The 13191-nt window shown below is 30.6% G+C and overlaps 1 protein-coding gene across 4 annotated transcripts in view; it reads right to left on the reverse strand.

The window, feature by feature from the left end:
- The window catches only part of LOC106459836 (85/88 kDa calcium-independent phospholipase A2-like), a 37576-nt gene that overhangs the window by 989 nt on the left and 23396 nt on the right, over positions 1-13191 (reverse strand). For all 4 annotated transcript variants that reach the window (XM_022386390.1, XM_022386391.1, XM_022386389.1 and 1 more), the window contains 6 exons: positions 11089-11347; positions 10485-10778; positions 6620-6770; positions 4448-4581; positions 3820-3974; positions 995-1162 (listed from right to left, as the gene is read on the reverse strand). In XM_022386390.1, the coding sequence (XP_022242098.1) occupies positions 995-1162; positions 3820-3974; positions 4448-4581; positions 6620-6770; positions 10485-10778; positions 11089-11347 (1161 nt within the window). The remainder of the gene's footprint in view (positions 1-994; positions 1163-3819; positions 3975-4447; positions 4582-6619; positions 6771-10484; positions 10779-11088; positions 11348-13191) is intronic.

A 13191-nucleotide genomic window follows, 5' to 3' on the forward strand; every position in this document is an offset into this window, starting at 1 on the left:
CATAAAGAAACTTAACTAAAAAAAAAATTAAATGAAGATGAATATCATAAATAAGGCCACCAGGTTTTCAGCCGAGTTACAAATATACAAATTTAGGTTTTTCTAATGAAATACAAGAAAAGGTTTGGTTTGATTTGAATTTTGTGCAAAGCTACATGAGGGCTATCTGTACTAGCCATCCCTAATTTAGCACTGAAAGACTAGGGGAAAAACAGCTAGTCCCCACCCACCGCCAACTCTTGGGCTACTCTTTTATCAATGAATAGTGGAATTGACTCTCACATCACAATGCACCCATGGCTGTAAGGGTGAGCATGTTTGGTGGAACAGGGATTCAAACCTGCGACCTGCAGATTGCGAGTTGAGTGCTCTAACCACCTGGACATGCCAGGCCTACAAGAAAAGAAAAGTATTTAATCATCCACAGTTAAATGAGTGGAATAAGTTATATATCAATTAACAAGTCTTGCAACCTTTCAATCGCTTCTATTGAGGCTTCTCATCCTCGTAGCCCTATTTTGATGGAAAAAAACAACAACTGAGGGATTGATATTATGACATAAAATGGAGGGTACAAAAAAGATAATTGTAAATATCAATGTCCTTTTATTTCATTTCCTAAATGGCAATTCTAATAAATTTAAAATACTAGAACTAAAGAGAGAAAGATATGTCAAGTTGAAGTTCAATTTAAGTATACTTGTCATTTGTTTAGAATCCCAGAGAAAACTTAGGATCTAAAAAAAAATTTTTTAAATCTGATAAAAGGGAAAACTTGAGAGGCTGAAATATATCTGATAAAATCATCTGAGAGAGTGTAATAAAATATTCTGAAGAGAAAGGATAAAAGGAATTTACACCAGAGAATGTACAGGATAGTTCCTTGTACTACAAAATAAACTCTACAATAAAGATACGTTTGGGGTTTACTTCTTACAGCTCTTCATTTATAAAATATTTGTATTAAAAACTTATCCAAGTATAAATAATTAACCTGGTCTACAATCAACTGTCCCAAAGCAGTAACTCCTCTTGCAACTCTCACTGTCCCCCAGATACTGTCAGGTCGGTACAAGTCAATGTCATTCACTGGTAAAACTGGTATCAAACCAGTACCAAGAGAAACCACTACTTCTAATTCTTCTATCTTGTCTTTCTGATTCTGTGAGTGGAAAAAACGATGATTTAATACAGCTAAAGGATATTCAGTCTAAATATAATATAGCCACATTAATTACGTTCAATGCATGCTGTAAGAAAATTCATGTTTGCTATAAGCAAACCTTTATCACGTTAGAATTATTCACTTTTACAGGATTCATGAAGCTCAGCTTTTTGTGACAAAAGAGGTACCAAGGTGTAGCATTTACACGGGTGCGTAAATCTACCATTATTTCAAGTCAGCTGTAATGAAGAGTGATCATCGTAAATGTTCGTAATGAGGACATGAAATCATTCTGAACATAAAATTACTCACTGAAAGAAAAGATAATGAAATAAATTGATAATTAGAACACTCAAAACAACTGGGTCATAATATGTAAATTTAACATGTCAATAATGCAAAGTTATATAATTAAAAAATGACATGGTACGTCATGATTAACACTCAACACATACGTATCTCACACATAAAACCACAAAAACAGCTAAAAAACAGTTAATCTCAAACAATCTTGGCAGGTTGATGCTTTAGACAATGTTGAATATTGTAAATGGATTCAAGGTCAAAGTATGAAAGTTGCTGGGTTGTTTCTCAAACAACCATGCTTTACTTATGGTCAGTAAGATGTAGGGTGTTCAAGGATGGGATCATCTCAAAATATATAATTGTTAGTAGATGGAAAGCAAACTGCAAATGTTGTTTAGGAACAAACTTTGTTATAATTTCAAAATTTTGAGATAATGTTTATGTTCAAGTTATTACTTTGAAGTATACGATTGCTGTCAAACTTACATTGTTTTAATTAAGTTTAAACATTCCTCATCAGTTGACAGGTATTTCAGCTTGTCATAAATAATTTCAAACTGTAGAACAACCTAAGGATGAAGATAAGCTAAAAAGTTACCTTTGAATAGGTAACAAAACTGGCAATAATTTCATAATAAATTAGATAATTATGTTTAGGATACATTTTTGACCTTATGATTAATAAAAGAAAATTAAAGGTTTATTTTCAATACTTGAGCAAGGCTACAAAAAAAAGCTATCTATATTAGCTAGCCCTAGTTTTGGACTGACAGACTGGAGGAGGAAAGACAACTAGACAACACCCATGTGTGAGATATGGGAGGAAAAAATAAGTTCTGCCTTAATTGTCGTGAATGTCACAAAAAAAAGGGGGAGGAGACAACTGTTCCCCCTTACCCTTGCCAATTCTTGGGCTACTCAAATTGAATAGGAAAATCTGACTGTTACTCTTATAATTCACCCAAAGTCCAAAGTGTAAAGGTTGATTTTTATTTTTTTAGTGGTAAAAAGATGTATGTTAACTACTAGGCCGAACTTGATTCTACATATTAAAGATCTAGATGCTTGCTACCAGATTCTGCTTTGTGATGGATACTGATTTATAAACAGCATACACAACAGAGCATGTAAATGGATCTTACTGCCAGATCAAACTTCTCACAATAAATGTTAAACTCTAAACTTGTTATAATAACTTTTATTTTGTTTCATTATGCATTCTATCTCTAAAAGAAGCTACTGATAAGTTATAAAAAGTATAGAAACACATTCAAAGAGAATTTGAACTCATGAGAACGTCCCCTATGAAACTGTATGTCTTATGAAAAACAACAATTCAGAAGGTTTTTTTTTCTGCAGAGTTTGCAACTGCAAAACTGATATGTTTAATCTGAAAAAAAAAAACAATTCAAAATTGTTCACTTTATATGAAAATCAAATAAGATTATAAATTGTATATTCATAATAAAGAATGTTTAAATAATAATAACTGGAAATATTTGCGAATTGAAATGGTGGACATTATAAGATATTGAGATTTACAGCTTAATAAAAATTGAAACTGGAAACAGCATTTTAAGTACTTGGCAAAAACACTAAGATTTATGTTCATTAAAATCTGTTAGTTGAAAAAATGTTAAGCATTATTTATTTCTAATTGATACTGTTGGTAATTTAGTGTGAAATTTTGATACTTATTCAACTATATTAAAGTCAATTGTTTCATTAGAGAGTAATATCATAAAAAATGTAATATCATATAATAATAAAAATGATACATTTTACAACAGGTGCCTTTTACTAAACATATTTCCTGCGAGATATTTATTAATATACATAATATCATTATTTATATAGAATAAAAGTTATTACTAACAAATAAACAATGATATTTATCCTCACAGAACAGAGGGATTATAACATAAAATTTCAACAGCTAAAAACGAGATTATGCATAAAACATTGTAGTTGCCTTGCACAAAAAATATTTAATATTTCATACTTAATGATAAAACTTAAAACAATGTAACTAAATTTAAGGTGCTTGTAAGAATTTTTTTTTAAAATTAACTATATAAGTATAGAACATTTTTACGGTAACAAAATGCATTACTGTGATATCTAAGTTAAAAATGTTTAGGTAAAATACTAAATTATTAATAATATTAACACGGATGAGTTAAGAGCTCTTGGTTAAATTATAAATTGTACTGTATTGGATTTATAATTTAATCTATATTTTATTGTATTTGTAAATAATCACAAAACAACTGATTTACATTGTATGACAAGATTAAACTTTGTGGAAGTCTGTCGACTCGTCACTTTCAAAATACATTATCACTTACAGTTCTTTTGAAGGCCTGGTTCAATTGATGAATCTCTGTGAGGGCATCCAGTGTTGGATTATTTGCTATAAGTCCACCATCTAAAAAAGGACCGTGTGCACGGAAGTACGTTGGAGCTGCACCAGATGCTCTTGCTGCTTGCCACACTTTTTGTTCTGTAATGTTCACATTTCAATTATAGCAGCTATTTCAGTATTCAAGTTCATTCTAACTCTAGTCATTCATACTTGTACCTACATTAATTTTTCTCCTAACTCTAGGGCCCGGCATGGCCAGGTGGTTAGGGCGCTCGACTCGCAATCTGCGGGTCGTGGTTTTGATTCCCCATCCCACCAAATATGTTCGCCCTTTCAGCCATGGGGGCTTTATAATGCTACGGTCAATCCCACTATTCATTGGTAAAAGAGTAGCCCAAAAGTTGGTGGTAAGTGGTGATGACTAGCTGCCTTCCCACTAGTGTTACACTGCTAAATTAGGGACGGCTAGCACAGATAACCCTCGAGTAGCTTTGCGCAAAATTCATAACAAACCTAACTCTAATCATTCATACTTCAATCTACATCTTATAACATTAATTGTTGAGCTGTAAAAAACAAAACAACAAAAAACACCACAATATTTTACATGCCTTTAAACGAAGGGGGTTCTTCGAACTGTGGGCTATTTTCTTTTTTTCCTAGTATTGCTTGCGGAGATGGGTAGTTTCTAAAGAGATGAAGGTCAGCAGGATGCCTATTGGCTAGAACTCCAGTGATCATAACTCTGAAGAATAAATAACAGTAAGCCTACTGAAAGAAATTAATCTGTATAAAATTGTAACTGGTAATATAGAAATCACTATAATAATTTTTTTTTAAACGGATCATTGTGGACTGTGTCTTTAAAATTAAGAATGAAGTATCAATAAATAAAATTTATAAAAATTAAACTTAGTATGAGATTGCTAAAGGAAAAACTGAGTTAATTTTATTATATGAAAAACACAACATTTTACAGTATATCCTAGCTTCTTTATGATGCATGCCAAAAAACACATTCTATGTTCACTTTTACCTACTAAAGTTTATGTATTTGTAGTTAACTAAACTATCTCAAAATTCATTCTCATACCATTAAATTTTCAAAAACATTTTTTGGGGGTCATGCCTTCAGACTACCTTAGAAATGGAAATGGCCTGACCACTTTAAAATGGCTTCGTACAGCATCGCACTACATGTGAATTCCAAGTAAGAAAATAACTTTTCACAATGTTCATACCCGTACACATACTCTTACATACACTTTTATGTTTTCATAGAGTCCTATTTCAAATATGTTCATACTCAATTTAAATATATGTTCTTCTTACAGGTAAAACAAACATTAGAGCTTTTACCAAAAAATCATTAACATCATCTACTGTGAATCCATTAAATCTCACAAACTTCTTCAGCATTCACAATTTACATTTAATCTAGCAATATTTGTGGAAGTTTATAACTTAAAAACTTTCTAAAAATAAAAATCAAACACAAAATTCCTTTTGTTTCCTAGAGATAATTTTCAACAATGTCTTACTATTAAAAGTATCTTAAATATTAAAGAAAACAGAAGTATTCCAGTTCTATTTTATTACACGAGAAAATTCTAAACTCTTGAAAAGACCACAACATAAAAAAAGTGATATGATACAGCTATATGTAAAGTAATAATTTTAATACATTGAGAATCTTATTTAAAAACTAGCCATGTCACGCAAAACATTTATGGTAGTTTTCATGCCCTTTGCTTTAATTTTTCCTTATTCTATCAGTTTCAAGCACACCAATTTAAGCTATGCTTTTTTGAAGGCATTATGTGTTAGATCAGTAAATCCTGGTCTATTTGCAAAAATTTTACACAGTCAGACAAACAAACTCACATAGACGTAACTTTATTTAATAAAACTACACGTAAAGTAAACAATAAAGTATAGTAATGGTATATATAATAGTGTACAGAGTATAAAACAGTTGTGAGAAATCAGTGTATGACATGGCTTTACGAGTTGAAACAAAGAAACTCACATATATGAAGAATAAAACCCTTGCTAAAGAAAAAAGTAGCTAAAAGGTGTTTATAGCAGTCTATGAAATGAACTGAAGCTAAATTATTACAATGTAAATGTAAAGTTGTTAATGAAGGCTAATTTAGTTGAGCATGTAGAAATATCTGAACTGCACTTACATATTTTAGACCTAAATAAGTCGAGAAAGACCACAGAAATTGTATTTAGTGTAATGTTCATTTTTTTTAGGAAATTACATGTGGGTTAGGTTATGTTTTTGTCAAATACTTTGCCAATAAAAAAACAAAAGTTGAAATCGAAGCCAGTCATCACATGATGACAATGACATTGTACAAACATGTGTGATACTCATTGCCTTACAAAAGCTTGACAAAGCAAAAAACAGGTAAGGTGATTCTGAATGGAAAAGCCAGTATGCAATCTGGACTCCTCGGACAAAGGCCTTTCTAACGATACAAGATTTGTAGCATTTGATGGAGAAATATGCGAGAAAAATTCTGGACAGACAAATGCAAGCGTATTATTTATATAGAAACAGGCACATTTTTTCTTCATGTTACAATATAAAACAATTATATTTGTAATCAAATAAATCACACACACAGATTACTTATACATATGTCAAACATTTAAACCATTAATTAGTCAAAGGAGAATTACATATATTCACTAAAACGTATCAATGTTATAATGTACGCAACTATACTTTCTCTTTGCCTTTACTGTTTATTAGTTTTTAACTTTTCAAGTACCTTTGATCCTTTATATCAGTCATAAGTGTGTTTTCTCCAAGTTCTTGTTGCAAGAATTTGTCTAAAGCATCGGAATCATACGGACGAGAACCTACAAACACTTTGTCTTTCAAACGAATATAAAGCTGCAGACATTCATCGGGGTTTTTTCCTATGTTGCGTAAAAACACATGTTCCTCAGCAATGAAAATTACAGTCACAATCTACACAATAATATACCCTACAATTACTCTGTAGAAAAATATACTTGGTATTTAATGTAAACACGTAAACCAGTAATTGTGCAATTTAAGTACGTATCAAATTAGACATAAGACTAACCATTGGAATGATTTACCATTTAGATATTTCAATGCAAAATAAAAGAAAAAACATTTTTGCATTATTCAGGTTAACTCCACCCCCACAATAAAAAATAATTAAATGAGTAATAACTTGTTAAAAACTATTAGCATTTGATTTTTTCCTGGTTCAATAATCTAACTCTTTGCTTCTACTAAATATTCATAAACATTTATGATCATTCAAAACCAGAATGTTATGAAAGAGGTCCTAGAACTTTGGTTTCAAATTAACATACACAATTATCATTATGAAAACCATAGTCAACTTTTATTTCTGACAATCTTTGTAGAATGAAAACAAGGGTTGCACTAGAGAAATTAAAAGTTTTTTGTTTTTAATTATTTTTTATTTTGCTCATACTTGCAAGCATATGTTTTTGTCAAAGAATTTTTTTTAATATACATGATATTGTATTCCTCCAAAATTGCACCTGTGTATGAAAATTTATCTATATATATTATTTTTACCTTAACAATGTGAAAACTTTTCACACTTACTAAAAAAAATATATGTTTTTTGACAATGTATCACCTAAAAAAATAAAGCTGTATTACAAAATAAATTTTTTCTAATTTAAAATCATTAGTGTTGTTTACAACACTGTCACTTAGAGACGACAATACCTTTGATGTCAAACCATTTGTTAAAGTTTAAAAACTTGATGTTTCTTCATAATTCTCTCTGAACACAATGACCCACCATATTTTTTATGAATATGATATGAACAAAAACTAGCCAAAAACAAAAAGATGGATTTATATAAATACTCACAACACCGAATTGTAATTCATTTTATAGCTCAGCAGCAAATAAAAAAACAATCAAACTGTTGGATACTGCCATTCTTCCAACTGATACAGAGATTATAGCTGTACTCCTAAATTAATATGAGACTAACAAGCTTCATCTAACTGAGAAAAGAAAATTAATGTTGAACTGACAGGACTACTACAAGTTTCTTCTAAGTTATAAAGAAAATGCATCTCTACACCTGAAATGACAAAACTATAAGCTACCGGATACATATAATAAGTGAAATATATTTTTATTTGGGCATTATAAGACAAAGTTTTCTAAATTTCATGCAGGTATTCTGCATGTAGTTAGTGACATCTTACATAACAAGTGTACAAAAGTTGTAAAATTGCACTAATATTTTAGCTCAAGGAATGATATATCATAATTGTTCTGTATGGCAACTTTCACTTGCTTGGCCCAGTTTCTGTGTCATGTCCTCCTAAAGTGATGCTTCAAGGGGTGGTACAAAGACTTGTACAAGTTAGTATGAGTAAGGTATTTACCTCCTTTAAGTACAGATAAAGGGAAAGCAGCTAATTTAAGAATTTTGGGATACTGCATTACGGACTCTGACCTAAGAGTGTGGTATCATCATTATTCTTATTTCTGTCTCGTTTTGTACAGATATTCTTCTGACCTATTCAAAAAGTCAGTTGCAGACCATAATGAACAGAATCAGTAACTGATAAGTAAAATCCCAGCAAACTCTTATTTTACTTATTCGCTTCCTTGATTGTTCTTCTATCCCACCCATGCTATTTATTTTGTCTTCATAACATTTTTAAAATCTGCTTATTGAGCATAGTTCAAACTTTTCTGTTAAAAATCAGTGTACTAAAACACCACATAAACACATATCTAGATGAAAAGTTAAATAATAAAGTATAAAATAGGCATAAGTACTTCATTCATGATATTTATCAGTTTAGTAATTTCACAGGTTACTCTTTAGAATTGATCATTTAATAAAACTACACTAAAAAGTTATATAAAGTTCACACCAGGTTTATATTTGAATGTAATTAAAAAAACACACACCAAATATACAAATAGTTAAGAACTGGACAAACAATGTACATGTGCAGCACAGAATAGGTACCTTTTGAGAACTGTAAATAAAAATTATGAAGGACCATGTAACAACTGTGTTTTATAAGAATATCTATATAAACACACAGAGAGAAAAACAGCACTAGAAATAATTAGTAAAACAGTCAAGTAAATGGGTATAAAATTAAATGAGCCAGAGTACAGTCATGTGTTCATAGTTTACTCTGTGATTGGCTGTTATCCAACCACTCAGGCAACACCACATCATCATAATGCCTCTGCAAGTATAACTAGTCATACCTTTCAAAGCAGTAGTATGTTGAATAGATTCATGGCTATGAGGACAGAAAAGCCACATGACAGATGTGTAGAAATTAATGTTTTGGCTGGTGAAAGACTACTTCACCTGACAGATTGAAGCAAAATTATGTATTTCAGTAGGTAAGTGTATGTAAATCATGAAGACAGTACTGTTGATAACAGAACAGTTTGAGGTTGAAAGCCCAAGCTCTTTAAAAGTGATGTTAAGCAACTGACAGTATACTTTAAATGTGACATGTGACAATTCAACAAAGGTCTTGTCAATGACCCAGCTGGAAACACAGATGTAAATGTTACCTCAAAAACATGAAGATATACATTAACACAAAGTGGTCTAAGTGGATTTGTAGCTACTCAAAAATAACTGCTCAAGAGAGATCAAACCAAAAGGCTGAAATGGCCATCAAAGTTCAAACAATAAACACAAGTTAAAACTGGAGAACAATATCATGGTCAATGTATATCTACAGTAAAGTAGTACACAATTTATTTGCTTTTTTTTTGTATTTTTATAATAATGTATTGTACTAACAATATTGCTTTTCTTTTGTATTTTTGTAATAATATATTGTACTGAAAAAGCAATATTGTTAGTACAATACATTATTACAAAAATACAAAGGAAAAGCAATATTGCCTTTGTATTTTTGTAATAATGTATTGTACTAACAATATTGCTTTTCCTTTGTATTTTTGTAATAATGTATTGTACTAACAATATTGCTTTTCTTTTGTATTTTTGTAATAATGTATTGTATTAACAATATTGCTTTTCCTTTTGTATTTTTGTAATAATGTATTGTACTAACAATATTGATTTTCTTTTGTATTTTTGTAATAATGTATTGTACTAACAATATTGATTTTCTTTTGTAATTTTTGTAATAATGTATTGTACTAACAATAAACATTTCGGTGAATTTACTAATTGTTTGTGATTCACATATCTGTATCACCATAATTATTTCCAATACTGTAAATAAGCTTAAGGTTACCATCAAGTAAGCTGGGTAGTGGGACAGATTTAATATAAATAAGTATATTTAAAAAGATTGACATAGTTTTAATTTTGCTGATACTAAAAAAAAAATCTGATTTCATAGTACATTAACACACAATACTGAAATCCCCATGTTTTATGACAGTAACTGTGAAAGAACTGCAATTAAATTTCCAAACTCATACCAAAGGAGTTAAACAAATAAACACTAAACAGAAAATCATTACTGAATCTAAAGACTTTGAGATAAATATTTTTTGTTTAGACTCATTAACTATAATGCTTATCATAACATGGAATAATTCTTCAACATTCAAATAACTTTAAAATTAGCAACCTTTAAAAGCATACCTTGAGCTAGAGCTAGAGCCAGAATTCCACCGGTGCTTGTTCCTGCTATCCAATCAAAGCATTTGGTTATAGGACATCCAACTAATGTTTCCATTTCTTTTAACATCTGAATGATGATCAAACCACGAATTCCTCCTCCATCTAGACACAGAAGTCGACATCTTTTTCGTACTGGCTCTCCTAAATCTACTTCATCTTCAGCATCCACAGTGAATTTGGCACAACTAACCTCAGTATTTGAACTTTTTGACAAGGCTGCAGCTACAACGGCTTCACCAAGGAGATCATCATACACTGTACAAGCACATACAAAAAAAGAATCATTCTCAAAAAGCTATTTCATCATACTTCATACAACATTAAGTATGTTACAAAGTTGTAAACCAATGAAAACTGGAAATTAATTAAAAGTTCTTTAACATTTCCTCACAAATATTTTAAGCCCTACTTCACAAAATATTAAAACTTTTCTCTGGAATATCTGTATTCGATATCAATTTTATGTATAAAGCTTCAAATTCTTTTATCAACTACACTAGCAAATGCAAGATGTGAAAGAACTGCACCTTATATTTACAGAATAATACACAAGTGAAATATTTACAAGAAAAATTTCTTTGTACATCTGCATTACTGGAAGGCTTTCCATCAAATTCACCATCAGGGGAGCATCCACTGTTGCAAGTATCTCGTTTACAAACACATCGTTTTGCACCCACTGCGTGTAGCGTGTACAGTATCAGATCTCTCTTTGAGCCCTTGAGGTTTGCAGCTAAGTGTCGAGGGGTTTCTTGTCTACTGTTTACAGAATTCAGATGAGCTCCAAATGCAAGAAGAATCTGAACCATAGAAACTTCCTGAGACTGAGGTAACAGAATCAGAAAATTAATTATACCATGAATAAAAATGAGAAATTATGTCTAACATTATTACACTTAACTGCAAAATTTACCCAAAAATATATGTACTGTTGTTAAAATACATTATTAACCAACAAAATTTACTTTAAAGTTACAAGATGTACCTAAAAAAATAATTAAACTTACAGATTACATGCAAATAACAGTATATACTGTTTAACTATACAACACTATCATCAACCTAGCTAAGCTGATGAGAGTTGATACTGTTAAAAACTGCAGTTTCTTGCTGGTTGTGATACAAGTTTCATTTTATAATCTGTGTTTACTAAATTTCACATCGCTTACAGTTTACACATGTATAATGTTAAGAACCATTAAGTCCTAGATGAAGCTGGAAAGGTAGAAATCTCAAATATTTAAAACGTAACGGGATAAGGATGCTGGTATACACAGCCAAGCTGACAGATACACAAAAAAACTAGGTTTTTGAAATATTAAGGTTATTTTAGTTTAGGTACATACCTTACAATGTCAGTATAAAGTTTAGATAAAAATTAAAATTATTTCTCTTAAAAAGTTATCAGCCAGAAAAAAGTACATATAAAAGAGACTGGTTTTGATTTAAATTTCAACTAAAAATATACTTACAGTTAACATTATGGCACTTAAAAAACAAAAGAGGTCAGTGCAGTTCACTAAACCTGACTTTTCAGCTCTGGTATTTTAAAAACATATACAAAATTTAGACCATTCACAGTATTTGATATTCTTTGATACACTTTCGCTCACACTTAACAGTTTCTCGTATTTTTACCAGACATAAATTACAGTCTTAATATCACACTTTATGTAGTTATCACTAAAGTAAATCCTACAAGTTTAAAATATTTAAAAAACTATTTGTCCTAGCGTATAAAATTTCTACAAAGACTCACTGTTTGTTTGTTTGTGGATATTTCCACAAAGCTACACAAGGGCTATCTGCATTAGCTATCTCTAATTTTGAACTCATGGACTAGAAGAAACACAGCTTTGATGAAAAGTTCAACTACTTTTTTTGGACTAATTCTTGTTTTAGAGCTTAGAAAACAAATTTAAAACATCATAAGACATTCCAATACGTCCTATTACTTATTATTGCAAAGTAAAAAAAAAGGCATTTTAAGTGCTATAAATGCAACTGAAGTTGATGTGCCTAAGATGGGTATCTACTGATAGAAAGTTATCACGAAAAAGAAAGCTTCCAAAAAAGAATACACACAGATATATAAACTAAAAGAATAAAGCTTTTACTTGTCTGAAGTAAAGACTGCTGGTGTCTTGGACTTTAAAGATGGTCATTCAAATGTTAATGAAGCTCATTTTGTAAAAGGTCACATTCTGCATTTTTGTCTCTTACTGCTCTCATTTAAAACATTCAATTATTATTTGTGCCAAAATATTTAAGGTTATGGTCAAATATAAACCAGAAGTTAACATTTTCATAATCTAAAAATGTATTTCTGATAGATACTAACCTCTGCACGTAGAGTGCTATCTTATTCTCGTGTCTGCCTACGAGACATGGGTATTACTGACCATGAGGTAACTACCACTGAAGTTTATGTGTTTGATGTGAACTGCAATGATACATGATAACATCTTCGCATCACAAAAGCTTAACACCAATAAGAGGGTGACACAACTTCCAGGTGCAGTAATTCTCCCTTATGTACTTCCACTCATGATAACTTCACTTTTAACAAAAAAAATGTGCACTGGAAGTGGGGAGGATGGGCAGAAAAGTGTGAAGAGGTTAGTATCTGTCAGAAGTACATTTTCAGATTAGGAAAAATGTAAACTTC

Source organism: Limulus polyphemus, unplaced genomic scaffold, assembly GCF_000517525.1.
Source record: "Limulus polyphemus unplaced genomic scaffold, Limulus_polyphemus-2.1.2 Scaffold667, whole genome shotgun sequence".
NCBI classification, from domain to species: domain Eukaryota; kingdom Metazoa; phylum Arthropoda; class Merostomata; order Xiphosura; family Limulidae; genus Limulus; species Limulus polyphemus.